The sequence below is a fragment of the Panulirus ornatus genome, chromosome 3 (assembly GCF_036320965.1).
Source record: "Panulirus ornatus isolate Po-2019 chromosome 3, ASM3632096v1, whole genome shotgun sequence".
NCBI lineage: Eukaryota > Metazoa > Arthropoda > Malacostraca > Decapoda > Palinuridae > Panulirus > Panulirus ornatus.
The window spans coordinates 18,370,196-18,393,345 of NC_092226.1; the positions used below are offsets into that span (position 1 = coordinate 18,370,196).

Below are 23,150 nucleotides of genomic sequence, written 5' to 3' on the forward strand. Positions count from 1 at the left end.
GTCACATAATGTGAAATTCTTACTATGCAGTATGAATGAATGAATTGTGTTGGTCACTCTTTGTTTTCTTTACTTTTTTCACCATTGAATCTTACAGTTTTTCTGTGGCTCAGTATTTCTCATCAGAATTTGCCCGATAACCCCTGCAAGTGGGGCTTTGTTAACCCTGATCCCCTGTTATTCTTACAAGTGTAAATAGAGACATTGGGGATTCATTTTTTATTGTAGATAACTACTGCAGAGGTAATGAAAAAGTCTGGAGTCTGGGCTCTTTGTGTTTATTTTCATTCACTTGCTCATTTAGGGTCTAGTCTTATTCTAGAGCAAATACATTGTGTGACCTCCCTGGAAAACCTCTCATGGACTGCTTTGGGTTATGACTCACCTTTTGAGAAACATTATTAGAGTGCATCACAAGAGGTTAATAAATAGCTTAAAGCTTCAGGAAAGTATAATGGAGGAACTCCTTCAGTTGATCAAAATTACCTGTGTGGAAGGAACCAAAGTATTCACCTCACAGATAACCCAAATTGAGTAAGAATAATGGTAGTGTCACATGGGACTCAATATTAGGAGTACTGTTATCCCTTGTTAATGTAAATGACTTATCAAAAAGAGAGTAGTCATACCTGTACATGCTTTTGGTTGACACTGAAATTATGAGAAAAGTTAGGAGTCTTCAGGTTTCTGACAGCCTTTAGATACCTAGACAGGCTTTGGCTGTGGTCATATACATGGCTGACAAAGTTCATCACAGCTAAATTTAAAGGCAATGAAATGGTGACTTTTCGAAAGCAGGCCTGTTTGTGACCATTATCTGATGCAAGAATTAACTTCATTTGAAAATCAGGTTATTAGGTACAGTAGGGTTGAGGGTCAAGTCAATTGGGAGGTCAGTTTGAATGGAGAAAAACTGGAGGAAGTAAAGTGTTTTAGATATCTGGGAGTGGATCTGGCAGCGGATGGAACCATGGAAGCGGAAGTGAATCATAGGGTGGGGGAGGGGGCGAAAATCCTGGGAGCCTTGAAGAATGTGTGGAAGCCGAGAACATTATCTCGGAAAGCAAAAATGGCTATGTTTGAAGGAATAATGGTTCCAACAATGTTGTATGGTTGCGAGGCGTGGGCTATGGATAGAGGTGTGTGCAGGAGGGTGGATGTGCTGGAAATGAGATGTTTGAGGACAATGTGTGGTGTGAGGTGGTTTGATCGAGTAAGTAATGTAAGGGTAAGAGAGATGTGTGGAAATAAAAAGAGCGTGGTTGAGAGAGCAGAAGAGGGTGTTTTGAAATGGTTTGGGCACACGGAGAGAATGAGTGAGGAAAGATTGACCAAGAGGATATATGTGTCGGAGGTGGAGGGAACGAGGAGAAGTGGGAGACCAAATTTTAGGTGGAAAGATGGAGTGAAAAAGATTTTGTGTGATCGGGGCCTGAACATGCAGGAGGGTGAAAGGCGGGCAAGGAATAGAGTGAATTAGATCGATGTGGTATACTGGGGTTGACATGCTGTCAGTGGATTGAATCAGGGCATGTGAAGCGTCTGGGGTAAACCATGGAAAGTTGTGTGGGGCCTGGATGTGGAAAGGGAGCTGTGGTTTCGGGCATTATTGCGTGACAGCTGGAGACTGAGTGTGAACGAATGGGGCCTTTGTTGTCTTTTCCTAGTGCTACCTCGCACACATGAGGGGGGAGGGGGATGGTATTCCATGTGTGGCGAGGTGGCGATGGGAATGAATAGGGGCAGACAGTGTGAATTGTGTGCATGGGTATATATGTATGTGTCTGTGTGTGTATATATATGTGTACATTGAGATGTATAGGTATGTATATTTGCGTGTGTGGGCATGTGTGTGTGTACATTGTGTATGGGGGTGGGTTGTGCCATTTCTTTCGTCTGTTTCCTTGCGCTACCTCGCAAACGCGGGAGACAGCGACAAAGCAAAATAAATAAATAAATAAACATAATTCATACTGTCTGATTTTATTCATTCCCATTGCCACCCCGCCACACATGAAATAACAACCCCCTCCCCCTGCATGTGCGCGAGGTAGCGCTAGGAAAAGACAACAAAGGCCACATACGTTCACCCTCAGTCTCTAACTGTCATGTATAATGCACTGAAACTACAGCTCCCTTTCCACATCCAGGCCCCACACGCCATGGTTCAATCCATTGACAGCACGTCGACCTCGGTATACCACATCGTTCCAATTCACTTTAGTGTGTGATAAGCAGGTTCAACTTTACAGCCCTTAGTGAACTCCTGTCTGAATTGAACTGGACGAAAGTACCATGCTTTCTTTTATTGACCTATTACTTAGTTGGTTGAGGCCATGCTAAGGTCTCAAACTGTAGTTTTCATAATAGTGAGAATGACACTAATATAGTTAGTTGGCACATGTCAGATTTTTTGTGAGGGAATATTATTTTCCCTCTGGTTGTAAATATTTTACCATCTAAATTTCTATTCACAGTGACACTTCTTTACATCAGGTCTTAAACACATTTCCTCACACCCTATCATGTCTGCCACAAACATTATTTGCTGCCTAGATATCCCTGCAATGCTCAGAATTTTAGAGTTTCACTTTTCTGCGGATGACAACACTGTGGGTGTTCAGTTTGAAAACTGATGTCATCACACTCCTGTTTTTACAGAACTCCCTAAAATTTACACAAACTTGATATCTAGTAGACATATCATACAAGGGGCTTATTTACCCTCCCTCTCCCCTTCCTTACTTCTACAGAGGTTGACATACAACACTGGGTTGAACAACTGGGATGAGCCAGGGCATATAAAGCAGTCAAGAGAAACCACAGAATGGTTAGTAGGGCTTTACAGAGGACTCACCTGTGGCTTTTGTGCATTGTATGTAACAGCTATAGAGGAAAGTAAGCAAATGATTTTATTTTTCTGTGTTTGGTGCTACCTTGCTAAGATAGGAAATAGCAATATACATGAATATGAAAAAAGTAAAATTAATATATTGCAATTAAGATAAGAGATTGAGAGCTGTCATTATGTGGATGTGTGAAGACATTAGATGGGAAAAATCACAAAAGTTAACATAAATGAGGAGAGGAAATAGGTGTATGGGAAAATGGAAAGACGATTTGGTTAATATGTCTGTGGGAGGTTGCACAGTTGAGAAGAGTTGAGTTTTGATAGAAATTTGGTTTTTAGAGGCAGTTGTACATGAGTCACCCTCCTTTATGACAGGAAAAGGATACAAGTTGACAGATGATTCTTAACCATATAAATTAGTATTATCTTAGTCTTTGTCCTTATGTTCTAGTGGTTGTTTTTTGACAATGACTGAAGAGTGTGTGCTCTTGTAATGTTTATTTGTGTAGCATAGTGATAATACTGCATAAAGATATATTTAAAATTTCAGCTGCGTGACTTAGATGGTCTTTCTGCTTTAAGAGGAGACCAGTTGGGGCTACTAAAGAGAGAAGACATAGATAACAGACTTTATGAGAATATGTTAGAGCAGCAGAAAAATCAACAGTAAGTGTTTAGGAAAAAGTTTGCATTAACTTCTTTATTATGTTTAGGCAGTCCTTGATTGGTACCAGCTGGGAGGGGAGGAAATATTTCTATGCTTGCTCATCCCACTCCCTCCCAGTTTGTCAGACATTTTATTTTAATTTCATAGGTAATTCAGCTTCACAGCACATAGTGAGAGCCAAATTTAGGACATCTTGTGCACTGTAAAATATTTTATTCCATGATCTGAAGTTTATTTGTGAGTTTGGTAACAAATCAGTCAGCATTAGCAAGAGTTCATTTACAAAGAAAGAAATAGGAAAAAAAGAAATGCTTTCAATCTGAATTGAAAAAGGAAATTGATAAAAGGATATTTAGAGGCTAAAATGAAAACCAACTGGTTAGCAAGTGGTAAGAAAAAGGGAGAAGTAAGGTGTTGGAAGATATATATCTATATTTCTGATGCCCTTTCCCTTTGGGAACTCCCTCTAAGGGGTGGCCACATCAAAAGTCTCCATAACTGTTGAACTTCAGTACGGCTTCTTATCTGTTAGTGCATTACTCTTAATGTGCCACTGGAAGAGGGTAACTCTAGCACAGTGTTTTAAGAGGCTCATACCTAATGTTCCTACCAACTACTCTTACCTAATGTGTCTACCTAATATTCCTGCCTAATGTTACAACTTTCTACTTTTTCGTAATGCTCCCAGCTAATGCATCTACCTACTGATTCTACCTAATGTTTATACCGAAAGCTCCAGTCTAGCATTCCCACCTACTGCTTCTATCTATTGCTCCTACCATTTCACCAAAAGGCAGGGCTAGCTTAAAGCGCTCACTGCAACAAAATCTAGAATTGCAAAGAATGAGTTCTGTGAGTTGAAAGGCTGTCAAGTGTTATTTGTGACAAAGATATTTTTGGACAGAATACTAGCAGTGTATAAGGCAGACAGAAAAGACAGCTACCTGGTCAGAGGATTTCACTTTGACAACTGCTGAAGCACTGGCTCAATACTTATCCTTCACTGAGGGGCCCCCCCATACCCTGGAGAGTAGCACTGGTAATGTACCTCCTTGGTCGGTGGCTGGCCTACCAACTACTGGAATGAAGTAGGATATGTATAGTTTTGTGTGATAAAAGCATGTGGACATTTGAAGTGGAACAAAGGTTTGAGGAGAGAAAGGTGCACTGAAAGAAAGTGGAAACAAAGGATTTAGGAGAGAAAAGTGCACTAAAAGAAAAAATAGCAATTTATCACTTTGGAATTTTCAATAAATGATTTTAGAAATGATTGAGGGAAGTAATTTCAAGATAACCATGGATGGTAGTTGTCATGATTTTAGAGAAGTTGTGTATGGAAGAATGGAAAGATGGCCAGGTAGCTGACAATGGAGTGAAGGCCATAAATATTCCATTGTATAAAGAGGAGAGGTCCAAAAGTGAATGTAAGCATTGTAGAGTGATAAGGCTCCTTAGCATAATTGGTTTTATGGTAGGATAGTGATTGATCATGTTAAAAGGATTTTGTAAACCCCTTATTGGTGAGGTTGAAGTAGCAGAGGAAGTTTTTGAGGAAAAGGATGTGTATGTAGCATCAGTGGATTTAGAAAAGTCATATGTTAAAATGAAAAGGAAAGCACTTCTGACCTTATGATTATGTGCCTGGAAAACTGTTAAGAGCTTTTATAATGAAAGAAGTGCATTTATAAGAGTAAGAGGTGATAATAGTAATTGGTATTTGAAATGCATGTTGCAGTGTGTCTAGGAAGTGGTATGTCACCTTGGCTTTATAATGTTTTTATGGATGGGACAGTGGATGACATGTTAGCACGTATGGATGAGTGTGGTGTAATACTTAAACATGGAGAAACATATGGAATTTTTTATCGTAGATAACATTGTACAGGCAACAGAATGCTCCTGAAATGGCCATCTTCCATGAAAGGTAAGATGATAGTATGAGAAAAACAATGCTGCAAGAATTAATATGAGCCCCTCACCTGTTTGTAAATCTGACTTTCAAAGACGGAAAGGTTACAGGAAGAGAAACAAGTTGCCACAGGTGCTGTATGCAGATGAAACTGTGCTGTTAGCTAAATAAAGGGAAGAGTTGGTTAGAATGGTGGGCCTGGGGTAGCTAGATGATGTTTGCTGGAGGAGGATCCTGAAAGTGAGTGCAAATAAGATAATTTTTGAAATGGAAAGGTTTGGTATTGTAAGATCAGTGTGTGTTGTGTAAAAACAAAGTTCTGGATGAGTTTAAATATCTTGGAGTGAGGTTAGTGAGGATGGTAACGGGAAGGTGAAATTGAAAAGAGTCATGCAAGGGAGAAAAATTGAAGGTGCACAGAAAACTCAAATAAAAAAAAAGAAAAGCATATGTGTGCAAGAAGCTTGCATTAGAGAATGCTTTTCCCATCACCTATATAAGGTTTGAAAACTCAGGTATATACAATATATGTCAGTAAAGGTAAAAAATAAGAGCAATAAAGATGGATGATTTGTGAAGTATAGTTAGAATTGAAATGAAAATGCAAGAAGGCTATGTGGCATCAAATGTCATTAGAAAGGTGTTTGAATGAAAGTCTTAAAGGATGATTTTGCCATGTAAAAAGTATGGCAAATGATAGGGTTGGTCAAGATGTATAACAGGTTGAAGGTACAAGGATGATATGTAGACCATAGAAGAGATGGGTTGTGTATGGAAAAACTGATAAGAGCTGGGGATATTCTGGTTGAAGACATTGGATAAGTGACTGGGAAGCATTTTTTGTATGGAAGCAGTATGAATGGATATGTTCATAGGTAGGTAGACATTTTTAAACTTCTTTGGTCATCATTATAGAAGCATAAGCTATATTAATGAACATCTGAGTGATGAGGTGATGAATGTAAGATTTTCATTTGCACAGTATGGTGACTTTCTGATACATATGAACTGAACATAGTAAACAAATTCCATCACTCAGGCTCCATGGTAACAGCTGTGATCTCCCTATTTGCCTGTAAATGATAATCTAATTCAGTGTATCAGATATGAGAATCTCTGGATTATTGGATTTTGGCATTTTTGGGTTCTTCAGGATTTGTCCCTTTGAATAGAATAGATTCAGAGAGAAATCTATAAGGGGTGGAGTGTTGGGTTGATCTTCATCATCACCATCTAGATTATTTTATCTCTAGTTAGCATGGTTTACAGCAGTAGTTCTTGTTTTAGATTTCAATCTCCAAAAGTGAACATTCAAGTATGGATAAGGAGAATTTTAAGTGATTTGAAAAGCAAGACATATGGATGCCAGCAATTTTTTACTATCCTTCTTATACTGGCAAGAAATCTATTTCTGTAGCCATTGTGGCACAGTTTTAACTTGTCTGAGTAGGTGTAGTATAGCATAGTAAGCATTTCAGAAAACATGAATCTTCAATGAAAATTTATCTACCTAAAATCAAAAAACAAAAGTTCTAGATATTACAGTTAGATATTGTTATACTGTGTTTGTCTAATTATCATAGGAAACATATGGAGCAAAAGTTGGATGAAGTGCATTTTTGAATTAGATATTGTCAAAACAAATTATAGGAGTTGGCATATCTAATATGTGTTTCCAGTTCAAATGTCTAAAAGTTCAGATGTCTGTGCATTTAGATTCCCTACCCAGATGGTGTGTAGTTTTCAAAAGGCTGCTCTGCTATTATTTGTGTGCTGTTGTTACCCATTCCACTGCTTCATTGCTGTTCTTCTAGTTGGAACTCGAGCTTTAGTGGTCCATGCTTTTCTCATCTCCTTCATTTCTGGTTTATCCTTCACTCTGCCATTATATCTGTATGTAACAAACATCCAGGTATTAGTGCTGAGTGTTGAAGTATGTTATGCTTACCATTATGCAGAAAAGTAAAACTCTAGTAGAAATTAGACAAATGTGAACTAGTGCAAAACCCGAGAGAGTGTTACTAGTTAGTATAACAACCAGAAATGGTATCATAAAGCAACAAGAAAAAGTATTAGTTTTATGTTGATTGATTTGAGTATAAGCATTACTTATTCACCTTACACTTGTTTAAAGTGGAGACAAGGAAGAACTTTGAATAGAAATGATGAATAGATGTTTTACTTAGGATATGTTTATTTCTCATTTTTATTATGCCCAGGACTGACTTTCAAAAATGTATTAGTAATGGCCAGTTTTTTCTCAGTGTGAAAGGGTAGTTAAGTGGTCATGCACAGACAGCAGATTTAATAAATTACATAACCTACAAATAAAGTGCGTAAATAAAGTGCGTAAGACAAGGGAGCAAATGGGAACTTCAGTGAAGGGCGCAAATGGGGAGGTGATAACAAGTAGTGGTGATGTGAGAAGGAGATGGAGTGAGTATTTTGAAGGTTTGTTGAATGTGTTTGATGATAGAGTGGCAGATATAGGGTGTTTTGGTCGAGGTGGTGTGCAAAGTGAGAGGGTTAGGGAAAATGATTTGGTAAACAGAGAAGAGGTGGTAAAAGCCTTGGGGAAGATGAAAGCCGGCAAGACAGCAGGTTTGGATGGTATTGCAGTGGAATTTATTAAAAAAGGTGGTGACTGTATTGTTGACTGGTTGGTAAGGTTATTTAATGTATGTATGACTCATGGTGAGGTGCCTGAGGATTGGCGGAATGCGTGCATAGTGCCATTGTACAAAGGCAAAGGGGATAAGAGTGAGTGCTCAAATTACATAGGTATAAGTTTGTTGAGTATTCCTCGTAAATTATATGGGAGGGTATTGATTGAGAGGGTGAAGGCATGTACAGAGCATCAGATTGGGGAAGAGCAGTGTCGTTTCAGAAGTGGTAGAGGATGTGTGGATCAAGTGTTTGCTTTGAAGAATGTATGTGAGAAATACTTAGAAAAGCAAATGGATTTGTATGTAGCATTTATGGATCTGGAGAAGGCATATGATAGAGTTGATAGAGATGCTCTGTGGAAGGTATTAAGAATATATGGTGTGGGAGGCAAGTTGTTAGAAGCAGTGAAAAGTTTTTATCTAGGATGTAAGGCATGTGTACGTGTAGGAAGAGAGGAAAGTGATTGGTTCTCAGTGAATGTAGGTTTGCAGCAGGGGTGTGTGATGTCTCCATGGTTGTTTAATTTGTTTATGGATGGGGTTGTTAGGGAGGTGAATGCAAGAGTTTTGGAAAGAGGGGCAAGTATGAAGTCTGTTGTGGATGAGAGAGTTTGGGAAGTGAGTCAGTTGTTGTTCGCTGATGATACAGCACTGGTGGCTGATTCATGTGAGAAACTGCAGAAGCTGGTGGCTGAGTTTGGTAAAGTGTGTGAAAGAAGAAAGTTAAGAGTAAATGTGAATAAGAGCAAGGTTATTAGGTACAGTAGGGTTGAGGGTCAAGTCATTTGGGAGATAAGTTTGAATGGAGAAAAACTGGAGGAAGTAAAGTGTTTTAGATATCTGGGAGTGGATCTGGCAGCGGATGGAACCATGGAAGTGGAAGTGAATCATAGGGTGGGGGAGGGGGCAAAAATCCTGGGAGCCTTGAAGAATGTGTGGAAGTCGAGAACATTATCTCGGAAAGCAAAAATGGGTATGTTTGAAGGAATAGTGGTTCCAACAATGTTGTATGGTTGCAAGGCGTGGGCTATGGATAGAGTTGTGCGCAGGAGGGTGGATGTGCTGGAAATGAGATGTTTGAGGACAATGTGTGGTGTGAGGTGGTTTGATTGAGTAAGTAATGCAAGGGTAAGAGAGATGTGTGGAAATAAAAAGAGCGTGGTTGAGAGAGCAGAAGAGGGTGTTTTGAAATGGTTTGGGCACATGGAGAGAATGAGTGAGGAAAGATTGACCAAGAGGATATATGTGTCGGAGATGGAGGGAACGAGGAGAAGTGGGAGACCAAATTTCAGGTGGAAAGATGGAGTGAAAAAGATTTTGTGTGATCGGGACCTGAACATGCAGGAGGGTGAAAGGAAGGCAAGGAATAGAGTGAATTGGATCTATGTGGTATACCGGGGTTGACGTGCTGTCAGTGGATTGAATCAGGGCATGTGAAGCGTCTGGGGTAAACCATGGAAAGTTGTGTGGGGCCTGGATGTGGAAAGGGAGCTGTGGTTTCGGGCATTATTGCGTGGCAGCTAGAGACTGAGTGTGAACGAATGGGGCCTTTGTTGTCTTTTCCTAGTGCTACCTCACACACATGAGGGGGGAGGGGGATGGTATTCCATGTGTGGCGAGGTGGCGATGGGAGTGAATGGGGGCAGATAGTGTGAATTGTGTGCATGGGTATATATGTATGTGTTTGTGTATGTATATATATGTGTACATTGAGATGTATAGGTATGTATATTTGCGTGTGTGGACGTGTGTGTGTGTGTATACATTGTGTATAGGGGTGGGTTGTGCCATTTCTTTCGTCTGTTTCCTTGCGCTACCTCACAAACGCGGGAGACAGCGACAAAGCAAAATAAATAAATAAATATAACCTACAAAACCATTAACTTATCATTTTGTACACTTGTATACTATCATAGACCTCTACAAGCAGCTTTGCAACAAAGTACATTGCAAAGTATGAGCTGTGAAGAAGGCCTATTACCCAAGCAAGTTGCAGCATCTGAAGCAGCTGTGACAAGCAAAGGCCCTTCCCTTCCCTTCTATAGATCAGCTTAGCAATGAGGAGGCTGTATACCAAATAAGCTACCACTTTGCCCATGTTTGCCAACAATTACTTTAACTCATCATCAGCTACCTTGTAGCATACCTACCAACCCCATCTCCCCCAAACACAGAAAAATGAATATCAATTAGCTATGTGCCATTAGTGCCTTAAAACCAAATGTTCAGTCACACTCTTAGATCTTTCAATGAAACAACACAAGGAATTCTCCACTACACTGCTAACTGCCATGATTAATGCTTCACTCAAACAATCTAAATGCCCCACAGCTTGGAAGACAGTATATGTTGCTCCACTATCCAGTCCATGAACCCAGAGTCTCTTTATAGCTTATTCCTTGTTGCCATCACTGCAGTCCTCAGTCTAATTGGGGAAAGTCTTGTATTTGACTGGACCTATGCTGATTTTGCTGATTCATTAGACCCCCAGCAGTTTGGAAACATGGTCTTCCTTTGCCATTCACTGCCTCATCAGCCTACTGGACTTTGTTTACCACAACTTGGAGAAGCTTAAGACCTCAGTGGCACTCACCTTTGTTGACTTCACTAAGGCCTTTGACATAGTAAACCATAATATCATCATAAAGAAAGCCATTGTCTCTTGTGGCTGGCAGACTTTAGGGAAGCCACCTTGACTTCACTACTCCTTACATAAGGTGTACCGCAGGGATCCAAGATGGGGTTGCTCTACTTCTTCATCCTTATCAGTGATGCAATGAGGTATACAAAGCACTTTAGGAAGTATGTAGACAACTCTATTTTTGGCATCACTAACAACACCAGTTCTCTTAACTTCAGTGCCCTTCAGCACATCATCAACAACTTTCAGGAGTGGACTCTGGCCAATGAAGTCACCATCAATCACATCAAGACTGTGATGATGCACATCAACCAGGGTACAGACAACATCCTGACCTCAGATATCACACTAGATCCTGACATCCTCCAGGTAGTCAGAGATTATGAAGTTCTTGGTTATTTTTTTTTATTATACTTTGTCACTGTTTCCCGCGTTATCGAGGTAGTGCAAGGAAACAGACGAAAGAATGGCCCAACCCACCCACATACACATGTATATACTTACTCGTCCACACATGCACATGTACATACTTATACATTTCAACGTATACATATGTATACATACATAGACATATACATATATACACATGTACATAATTCATACTTGCTGTCTTTATTCATTCCCGTAGGCACCCCGCCACATATGAAATGACAGCCCCCTCCCCCCGCATGCACACGAGGTAGCACTAGGAAAAGACAACAAAGGCCACATTCGTTCACACTCGGTCTCTAGGTGTCATGTATAATGCACCGAAACCACAGCTCCCTTTCCACATCCAGGCCCTACAAAACTTTCCATGGTTTACCCCAGACGCTTCACATGCCCTGGTTCAATCTATTGACAGCACATCGACCTCAGTATACCACAGCGTTCCAATTCACTTTATTCCTTGCACACCTTTCACCCTCCTGCATGTTCAGGCCCCAGTCGCTCAAAATCTTTTTCACTCCATCCTTCCACCTCCAATTTGGTCTCCCACTTCTCCTTGTTCCCCCCACCACTGACACATATAACCTCTTGGTCAATCTTTCCTCACTCATTCTCTCCATGTGACCAAACCATTTCTGTACACCCTCTTCTGCACTCTCAACCACACTCTTTTATTACCACACATCTCTCTTACCCTTTCATTACTTACTTGATCAAACCACCTCACACCACATATTGTCCTCAAACATCTCAATTCCAAATCATCCACGCTCCTCCGCACAACTCTTTCTATATCCTATGCCTAAGATTTTCTTTCGTCTGTTTCCTTGCGCTACCTCGCAGACGCGGGAGACAGCGACAGAGTATAAAAAAAAAAAAAAAAGATTGTTGGAACCACTATTCCTTCAAACATACCCATTTTTGCTTTCCGAGATAATGTTCTCGCCCTCCACACATTCTTCAACGCTCCCAGAACTTTCGCTTCCTCCCCCACCCTATGACTCACATAATCTTCCATAGTTCCATCCGCTGCCAAATCCATTCCCAGATATTTAAAACACTTCACTTCCTCCAGTTTTTCTCCGCTCAAACTTACCTCCCAGTTGACTTGTCCCTCAACCCTACTGTACCTAATAACCTTGCTTTTATTCACATTTACTCTCATCTTTCTTTTTTCACACACTTTATCAAACTCAGTCACCAGCTTCTGCTGTTTCTCACACGAATCGGCCACCAGCGCTGCATCATCAGTGAACAACAATTGACTCATTTCCCAAGCCCTCTCATCCATAACAGACTGCATACTTGCCCCTCTCTCCAAAACTCTTACATTTACCTCCCTAATAACCCCATCCTTAAACAACCAAAACACTCTTGGTATCACTCTAGATAACTATCTTCAAATCTTTCTTATACTGTCTGTACCTTCTCTGTCGACTGAAATCACTTGGTGTCTCACCAGTTGAGCTTAGGAATGTCTATGTCATCTTCATTTTACCTAACGTCACTTCTGCCTCTCCAGCCTGATCCTCCTCAGTAACAGGTACACAGAGGGACTAGTTAAAAAGAGTGCAATAAAAGCATGCAGAGTCATCATGGGCCCATCTTACATTACCCACCAAAAGGCCTGCATGTTGCTGAACCTGTCCACCTCTCTGACCAATACTGGCAGCTCACACAGCAGTTTGGCAGTAAACTGGAGACCCTGTTATGGTAACCTCTTATCCCCAATGCCCTCCCACACAGACCGCCGTTTGTTACCAAAATCAACTTGTACCAATCAGACTTTATACAGAGAGATATAGGAACAGTCATATACCCACCATTGTGAACTTCATAAACAATCCATGAATAAGTGTCTAGCTAAGAAAGTAAACAGCTCAGTTTTCTCTTAAGGATATTTGGTATGTCAGCTACTGCATTTCTGTAAACATTCATCACTTAATGTTCAATTAAGTGCATAGTTTTTAAACCATAGTAATTACTCTTTAAATTTCTCGGTGTATCTGCCTCACTTATTTGCTTATCCAAACTGTGGAAATATCCAGCCCACCTTGATCTTTAAGCTCTTTTATGATTGGTTGACTAGTAACTGCTGTGACCTCCCATTCTCTAATATCTGTAATACCTCATCTGAGCATTTATAGCCAAATGACTGCCTAAATTCAATAAACCATAATTTATTTGTTTTTGTATTTTTTTAATTATTTATTTATAGATATGATCTATAGGTTAATTTTGGCCTGTTGGAAGTTACAAACTGACTGAGCTCACTCACTTGCATATGCCCACTGTGTTTGAATGGTACTATAAACATACTATAAACTGTTTTATGGCATGTGTTCCTGTGCTGCACAGATGTCCAACACATCACCCAAGTTATTGTCTAAAGAACTGCTTCTTGGGAGTCTTCACTTTGGTTCCTTACTTTTCTTAATGCTGTGGATGAGAGACTACACTTTTGCCAACACTTTGTCATCCTCAGACACAACCATAGGTGAACAATAATTCTTGTAGACTGTAATCCTTACAAGACCACAATTCTCTCTTGTATTTCACTTGACTGACTCAACTCTTCATAGAGAATCATCTGCCTTTTGAGCATCTGATACTGTGCTATGCTGTGCTATGCACTGCAGCTGAAATCAGCAATCAGAAGATTTAGGTACACCACCGATTTTCCGACAGCTGATGGTTCGGCATCTCCTTTAGTCCGGACAAAATTACGTGAGGGAAGTTGATATTACCGCGGCCACCAGACTAGTTTATTGGGCGGCCACAGGTGGCGTGTGTAGGGCGCACTTATTTACATTCTTTACACTGCACTTGTTGGTGATGATGCTGCAATTCTGTGAGATTCTTAGCTTATTTTGCTTAAATTTAACCCTCGCTGTGACTTCTAAGACATATGAGAGTGTCAGTCGTAGTGTCCAACATAAACACCAGTCCATATCAATCCAAGATAAAGTAGAACTTTTGAAAAAATGGACCACGGTGTTTCGGTGCATAAGCTTTGTGACATCTACAGTGTTGGTTCATCAACTGTTTATGATACAAAGAAGCAAAGGGAGAAAATCCTGAAATTCTATGCAAACAGCGATTCCAAGAAGCAAATGACAATTAGAAAAACTATGAAAGATGGTAAAAGTACTGAGCACGATTAAGTGATAATGGAATGGTTTCAACAGCGTTGGAGTGATAGAGTGGACTTGTCAGGTAACATGATAATGGACCAGGCTAAGTTGTTCGATAAAGTACTTAAATTACACCATGAACATGACTTTGGTGAAGGACGGCTTCAAAGATTCGAAAAGCGTCATGGAATTCCCATGAATAAAGTGTGTGGAGAAAAGCGGTCTGCAAACCACGAAGGAGCTTCCGAGTATGTGGATGAATTTGCGAAACTCATAGCTGACGAGCACTTCAGTCCCGAGCAGGGTATAAGTACCTGTATTTCATTTATTTATTTAATTTACATTTGATATTTTTTTGACTTAAATTTCTAGCAGTCCATGGTATACTTTAGACACATGGAGAGATGGATAATTAGTGGGTTAGAGGTGTGTTGATGAATTATTATTATGTGACCACAGTTGGTCCGGCAAAATGGTTAAACTGTCAAGGCTTTGGAACCAAGGGTGCCGGAAAATCAGTGGTGTACCTGTAATAGCTTTTTGCATAAAGGTTGTCCCTTCTCTGATATAATGTTACTTTACATGGTAGTAAATATTGACTATATAACATTAATTACCAATATGTACAGCATTAACAATTTGACACATTATTTGTCAACTCACTATTCAACAACCTTAAATTGCTAATGTATTCTTCTAACTCTTGTTTGTTTTTTTTTTGTATGTAACATGACAAATAACTTTTTTTCTAAAAGAAAAACATTTATAACTTATCTCAAGTGAGAATTTTAAGCAGAACATTGTTGTAAACACATGAAAAATTACATTTACTTTCACCACCACCCAATTCCTAAATAGTTTAAACAGCTATATTTATATCACACAACCCTGCTGCAGGCCATCCCTCACTTAGAACTTCTCACTGTCCTCTCTTCTTACGTGAACACACACCTTCCACCCTTGATAAGGACTTATCGCTGCTTCTAGCAGCTTTTTTTCCCCACACCATATATTCTTAGTACCTTCCACAAGGCACCTCTGTCATCCCTTATCAGATTTATTATATGCCTTCTCTTTAAAACAGCAGTATCCAGGGTCACAACCAAAATGAGGGTTGCAAGGATGTCCTGAAGGTAATGTTAAGGCTTTATGGGGAAAAGATTATTTTTGGCAGTTGTTTGGCAGTTGTTACATGCATAGATATGGAGGATTGAAGGATTAGGATGCAAGTGCAGGGGGCTGTAGCAAGATTGTGCATGAGGAATGGGTGAAAGTTATTATTGTTCCTTAATTCAAAGGAACAGGTGCTAAGGAGATGTATAGCAATTATAGGGGAGTAAGTCTGTTACGTATACCAAGAAAAGTGTATGCAAGAGTGTTAATTGATAGAATAATGGAAGTGACTGAATGCATGATAAGTTAGGAGCAAGATGGTTTTAGGAAAGTTAGGGAATGTGTGAATCAGATTTTTGCCATGAGAATGACTGTGGAGAATTTTTAAGTAAATATATGGAGCTTTATGCAGATTCTGTTCATTTGGAGAAAGGGCATGACATTGTTTGCTTTATGGGATGTGCTAAGGACATGGTGTGAAAGCCTTTTTATAGAGGAGCAAGTGCATGTGCAAGAATAAAATTTTGTATACATGTGGGTGTGAGGCAGGGCTTTGTTATGTCACTGTGGCTTCTTGACAGAGGGATGAAAGCAAATCTAGGGAAAGGGGATGTAGAGGTGGAATGTGACTAGCCTATTTGCGATAATACCTTGGTGTTTGTTGAGAGTAGAGTTGCAGAAAGTTGTAAGTGTGGTTTATGATGTGTGTAAGCATGAACAGTTGAAGGTAAAGCAAGTAAAATTAAAAAAAATGGTGTGAGAAGAAACAGAGTAAAGGTATAGATTATGCAAAGCCCAGTTGAGTGAGAGCAGAAAGTGTACTAGACTGTGTAATAGATATGGAGGAGAAAGATGGGAATAGTTTGCAGAATTTATGTATTTGGGAGCTATTTTGAGTAAAATTTGTGATGGAAAGAGAGATAAGAGAGAGAGCAGTACAGGGTAGAAGAATCATTGGGTCCCATAATGGAACAATGAAGGGTAGGAATGTAAGTATTGAAGTCAAGAAATGATTAAGGGACAGCATAATCATCCCAGCACTGACCCCCTGCAGCCAAAACATGGCCATGGAATGAGACACAGAGGTTAAGAACCCAGGCTGTGGAAGTACGCTATTTGAGAGGAACATTTAGTATAACTAGATATGAAGAAAGAAATTAGGTGTATGAGAGATTTGTTATGTTAGGGGATGCAAAGGAAATGAATTGTGGAGTGGTAGATTGGGTGAAATGTAATATTTTGAGGTGCTTTAGGCATGTAGAAGGAATGCAAGACTGGGAGTTTACAGGGAGAGAGTGTGATAGTATGATTAAAGGGGTTGATGTGTGAGGATGACCACCTGTGACATGAGGAAATAGAGTGTAAGAGTACAGGAGGAAGAGAAATGGTGGAAGAATACATGGATTGATGTATGTGAAGGAGGCTTGTAAGGCTCAGGTCAAGTGGAGACTCTTTTGCTATGGCCACTCCCTTGATGGAAGTTTCTGGAGGGAATGGGTATCAGAGACATAGATATGCTGGCATTCATTTTAGCTATACTTGCATCATTCAGTTGTGTTATTCCTTTGAAATTTGAAATCCTGCTTAGGATTCAAATAACTGTTTTGATTGTTTGCTATTGACACCTTCGTAATTTGATATATGTCTTGTTCATATCAGATATCAGCAGATGTTGGCGATACGTAAAAAACTACCATCATACAAGATGAGAGATGAAATTGTTGATACAATTCGAGATAACCAAGTGGTGGTACTTAGTGGTGAAACAGGTAAGTTCCGATCTCTGAGATAATTTGATTACATTGAAATGCGAAAGATTTTGTAAAAATTTGTTTCACAAAATAATGAAAGAAAGTAAGATTTTGATATTTTGTTTTAAGTAAGGTCTTGATGGGCCAGTCTGTCCCACATGCTGTAGTTATTTATTTGTGATTACCTGTTTGTGCTATATGAGGAGGGAGTTGTATACTTATGGGGGACCCATCTCTCTCTCTCCTAAGGTCCTAATTAAGGACATTTCGTGAACATTCACTATCATGAAGCTTTTCAAATTTAAATATGCTGTTTGCATTAACCATGTCCTCTGTCATTCTGTTACATTCGTGCACCACACGTATACTATAAAAGTACTTCTTTACATCTTTTTTAGAAAGTTTTGTGTTGTCCTTTGGTTGGTCTGATGCCATACCTCAAAAAACTGTTCATTGTCCATGCCATCAGTCTGTTTTGAAAACTTAAAGTTTTGATCAGGTTATCTCTCTTCTTTCTTCTAAGGTGGGTAGATTCAAAGCCTTTAGCCATTTCCTGTAATTTAGCTTTCTTAATTTTGGTACAGTTTTTCATGCTCTCCGGACTTTCTCTGTTTGCTTTATGTGCTTCGTTGATTGCAGTCTTCAGAAGTGTGGGCATTATTTTATTTGTCTTTATTCTTTTTCATTTTAGGTTGTGGTAAAACTACACAAGTTGCTCAGTTCATTTTGGAAGATGCCATTGCTGACAGCCAAGGATCTACCTGCCATATTGTTTGTACACAACCTAGACGTATTTCTGCCATTTCTGTTGCACAGCGTGTTGCTTGTGAACGTGGTGAGGAGTTGGGAAAGAGTGTTGGCTACCAGATACGCTTAGAAGCGTAAGTGATTTTGAATCATAAACAGTATATGAACATCCTTATTCTAAATTATTTCTTATAGACTTAACCTATTTCTTTTGCATTCAGATATGTTTCTACCCACAATGTCAGGTATACATGCTGATTGAAGGGTGCCCTTAAAAACATTTGATGATGATCCACACAATCATAGTCATTAATATCTTCATATACACAAGTATTTTCATATTCATATATTCAGGCATAAGCAAACTCGTATGCATCCACATATATGATTATTTACCCTATAGCTTGCAGCTATGTCTGCAATTGTCCCCTCAAGAATATTCACATTGTCACATGTTTAGTCATGCACATGAGCATTCATCCACACAGTTACTTCTTGAAAACTTCTTAGTTATATTTTTGCATCATCCACATAGACAGGTCCACACTTATTCTGAGAAGCATATTCACAATTATCCTTTTATCCCGACAAGTATGTTTACACATGCTGACAGAAGTGTGTCCACACATTTTTATTCAAGTGTGGCCTCCCAATATTTTGATTTAGACATGTTCATTCATTTATGCTGACAAGTTCTTCACTGTTCTTAAAAAATATTTGCTCTTTTACCAAAAGCTCATACTCACAAGTATGTCCACTTTTACCTGCATTATCAGGTCTCTACTCATCAGATCATCAGATGTTATGTATGAAGTTTGATGGAGAGGACTGTAAACCCAGGGTGACATTAAGTGGTTGAAAGAATAAATATGTACTGTTAGAGGTGAAGTAACCAAGGAAGTTTATGGGTAAGTTGATGGATGGTTTAGAAAAGTGCAGAGCTTACAGGACCAATGCTTGCTAACTAAAAGAATGAGGGATCTAGCTGAAAAGTGGGTAACACTAAAATTAGAGATTGCTAAAGCAGGAGGTTGAAAGACATGAATCACTGATTGTTTTTGGCTTGGACGAATATCATACACCAGGTAAGGAAGGAAGGGGAAAGAAGGAGGAACTGTGTATGAAAAGATTACTGGAGCTAATGGGACCGCCAGGTGAAATTTCCATGATAAAGGAAAGTAATCGATGGTTATAACCTAGCCATAAGGGGTGACCACTTATAGTTACATTTAATCTGGAGTCATCAATCCAGGAAGTACTTGAGAAAGTTAAGAATCTGAAATGCAAAGTGGAATTCAGTGGGATATTCATCAGAAATGAGAAATTAAGGGAAGAGAGGGAGAAAAGCAGAAGGGACAGTGAGTTAAAACAAGGTGCCACATGTTGCAAGAGGATGGAGCAGCTCTGCTAGCACTACAGAGAAGACAGGAGTGTAGATGGTAATGTCACACTGAAAGTAATGTATTCAAATTTTGATAATTGTAATGTAGTAGGTGGCACTTACTGATGCTGTTTTGTAGTGGTATTAGTAGTAGTAGATGACAGACATCCACCGACCAGTGAGATACTAGTAGCCACTTGGATGGATAGTGGTTGTGGTGCAGTGAGCTGGCACTGCGGTGTTTTTTATGTACTCCTTTTAAGGCCCAGATCGCTTTCTTTTTCTCTTGCCTCAACCATATGTGGGTTGCTGGCTTCAAACCCCAGTCCCACACCCTCTTTTTCTCATACAGAACACTTGACAACACATAATGAATTTTTATCTCATTTTTTTTTCTTGATTTGCAAATTGCACAATTTATGGCAGTACAAACATAATAGAACTCTCATGTATCGATTCGGAGCTGTGCTGTGTGACTGCCATCATTCTACTGGGATCGATCTATCCATAGCTACAGCTCCTAGACCTGACTCTCTTCTTATCCATTTCTGCAACGTTCATGATCTTAATTCTAACCTTTCTTCTGTTGAACACCATTTGAGTAACTCCTTTCCTCATTTTTTTACTTCTCTATGAAATCCAACTGTCCTAGGATGCTTCTTCTCTGCACTATCTGATCTCCAACTTTCTCCATATATCATCATTTCCATTCCAAGGGTGGAGTTTTTACCCACGGCATTCTAAGAATGCCTGTTGCTTGCCTGCAGGATTTTGAGTGTCCTAACTTTGATGCAGGCTGGCTCCAAATCCCTTTACCTTGTATTACCTTGCTTATTTATTTTGTTCATATCCCTCTTAATTTCTACAACTGTGTAAAACTCTTTGACTAAGTGGCTTTTGGCCATGACGTTCTGCTCTCTTCTCCTCCATGCACTAAGATCTTCTAAGTGGGGGATTTCAATGTATGTACACTATAAGGATTGGTTAGGCTGTAATCAGGATGATCCTGGTGGAGCTCAAGCCTTTACATTTTCTCTCCTTAACAATCTGGAATAATTAATCATACACCCTATCCGAGTTTTTGATTATCACGACCACTCTTCTGGCACACTTGACCTTCCTTTTACCTCCTTACCCTCACTTTCATATACACCATATCTACCCCCTTAGGGTCCTCTGACCACAATCTGATCCACACATAGTCTACCACTTCTGAAACCACATTGCTCCTCCCCAGTCTGATGCTCTGTGCATGCCTTCACCCTCTCAGTCAATACCCTCCCATACAGTATCCCAGGAGTACTCAACAAACTTATGCCTCTGTAGTTTGAACACTCACCTTTATCCCCTTTGCCTTTTTACAGTGGCATTATACATGCATTCTGCCAATCCTCAGGCACTTCACTATAACCTATACATAAATTGAATATCCTTACCAACTAATCAACAAAGCATCCCCTTTCTTAATGAATTCAACTGCAATACCATCCAGACCCACTGCCTTGCCAGAATTCATCTTCCGAAAGAATTTCACCACCTCTTCTTCACCAAACCATTCTCCCTGACACTGTGACTTTGAGGAAAGAAACCTGGATGTCCTGACTCTCAGTAAATTGAAAGTCAAGGGTAAATGGTTTTGAAAAGTCATGGGAGTAAAGTCGGGTTGATGAGAGGACAAGAGCTAAGGAAGGAGTAGTACTGCTCCCAATGCAGGAGTTGTGGGAGTGTGTGAGAGAGTGTAAGAAAATAAATTCTAGATTGATGTGGATTAAACTGAAGGTGGATGGAGAGAGTTGGGTGATTATTGGTGCTTATGCACCCGGTCATAAGAAAGATCATGAGAGGCAAGTGTTTTGGGAGCAGCTGAGTGAGTGTGTCAGCAGCTTTGGTGCATGAGACTGGGTACTAGTGATGGGTGATTTAAATGCGAAGGGGAGTAATATGGCAGTTGAGGGTATAATTGGTGTACATGGGGTATTCAGTGTTATGAATGGATTTGTGTGCTGAAAAAAAGACTGGTGATTGGGAATACCTGGTTTAAAAAGAGACATATACATAAGTATACATATGTGGTTAGGAGAGATGGTCAAAGGGCATTATTGGATTACATGTTAGTTTATAGGTGTGTAAAAGAGAGACTTTTGGATGTTAATGTGGTGATAGGGCAGTTGGAGGAATGTCTGATCATTATCTAGTGGAGGCAAAGGTGAAGATTTGTAGAGGTTTTCAAAAAAGAAGAGAAAATGTTGGGGAGAAGAGAGTGGTGAGAGTAAATGAGCTTGGAAAGGACACTTGATTGAGGAAGTACGAGGAGAGATTGAGTTTAGAATGGAAAAAGATGAAAGCAAATGAATAATGTGTGGAAGCCGAGAACGTTATCTCAGAGAGCAAAAATGGGTATGTTCGAAGGGATAGTGGTTCTAACAGTGTTATATGGTTGCGAGGCATGGGCTGTAGATATGGTTGTGCAGAAGAGGGTGGATTTGTTGGAAATGAAATGTTTGAGGACAATATGTAGTGTGAAGTGGTTTGATGGAGTAAGTGATGGAAGGGTAAGAGAGATGTGTGGTAATAAAAAGTGTGTTGAGAGAGCAGAAGATGGTGTGTTGAAATGGTTTGGTCACATGGAGAGAATGAGTGAGGAAAGATTAACAAAGAGGATATACGTGTCAGAGGTAGAGGGAATGACAAGAAGCAGGAGACCAAATTGGAGGTGGAAGGATGGAGTGAAAAAGATTTTGAGCGATCGGGGCCTGAACATGCAGGAGGGTGAAAGGCGGGCAAGGAATAGAGTGAATTGGATCGATGTGGTATACCGGGGTCGACGTGGTGTCAATGGATTGAATCAGGGCATGTGAAGCGTCTGGGGTAAACCATGGAAAGTTCTGTGGGGCCTGGATGTGGAAAGGGAGCTGTGGTTTCGGGCATTATTACATGACAGCTTGAGAGTGAGTGTGAACGAATGGGGCCTTTGTTGTCTTTTCCTAGCGCTACCTCGCACACATGAGGGGGGGAGGGGGATGTTATTCCATGTGTGGCGAGGTGGTGATGGGAATAAATAAAGGCAGACAGTATGAATTATGTACATGTGTATATATGTATATGTCTGTGTGTGTATGTATATGTGTACACTGAGATGTATAGGTATGTATATTTGTGTGTGTGGATGTGTATGTATGTACATGAGTATGGGGGTGGGTTGGGCCATTTCTTTCGTCTGTTTCCTTGCGCTACCTCGCAAACGCGGGAGACAGTGACAAAACAAAATAAAAAAATATATATATATAACTTTCTAAAAGGGAAAACAGAAGAAGGAGTCATGCAGGGAGTGCTCATCCTCCTCGAAGGCTCAGATTGAGGTGTCTAAATGTGTGTGGATGTAACCAAGATGAGAAAAAAGGCGACTATGTTAAGATAATTCTTTTCTTTTTTTTTTTTTGCTACCTCGCTAACGTGGGAGACTGCAACAAAGTATAATGATAATGATAATAATAATCATGATATATATACACGTGTATCATCTTTTTTTAATATACTTAATCGCCGTTTCCCACGTCAGTGAGGTAGCGCAAGGAAACAGACAAAAGAATGTCCAAACCCACCCACATACATATGTAAATACAAAAATGCCCACACATACACACATATGCATAACTATACATTTCAACATATACATACATATACATACACATATACATACATAGACATGTTGTATGGTTGCGAGGCGTGGGCTATGGATAGAATTGTGCGCAGGAGGATGGATGTGCTGGAAATGAGATGTTTGAGGACAATGTGTGGTGTGAGGTGGTTTGATCGAGTAAGTAATGCAAGGGTAAGAGAGATGTGTGGAAATAAAAAGAG

General features: G+C 39.8%; 1 protein-coding gene across 5 annotated transcripts in view; it reads left to right on the top strand.

Moving 5' to 3' along the window:
- The window catches only part of LOC139761047 (ATP-dependent DNA/RNA helicase DHX36-like), a 189,584-nt gene that overhangs the window by 40,916 nt on the left and 125,518 nt on the right, over positions 1 to 23,150 (top strand). For all 5 annotated transcript variants that reach the window (XM_071684847.1, XM_071684856.1, XM_071684818.1 and 2 more), the window contains 3 exons: positions 3,402 to 3,517; positions 17,070 to 17,179; positions 17,853 to 18,042. In XM_071684847.1, the coding sequence (XP_071540948.1) occupies positions 3,402 to 3,517; positions 17,070 to 17,179; positions 17,853 to 18,042 (416 nt within the window). The remainder of the gene's footprint in view (positions 1 to 3,401; positions 3,518 to 17,069; positions 17,180 to 17,852; positions 18,043 to 23,150) is intronic.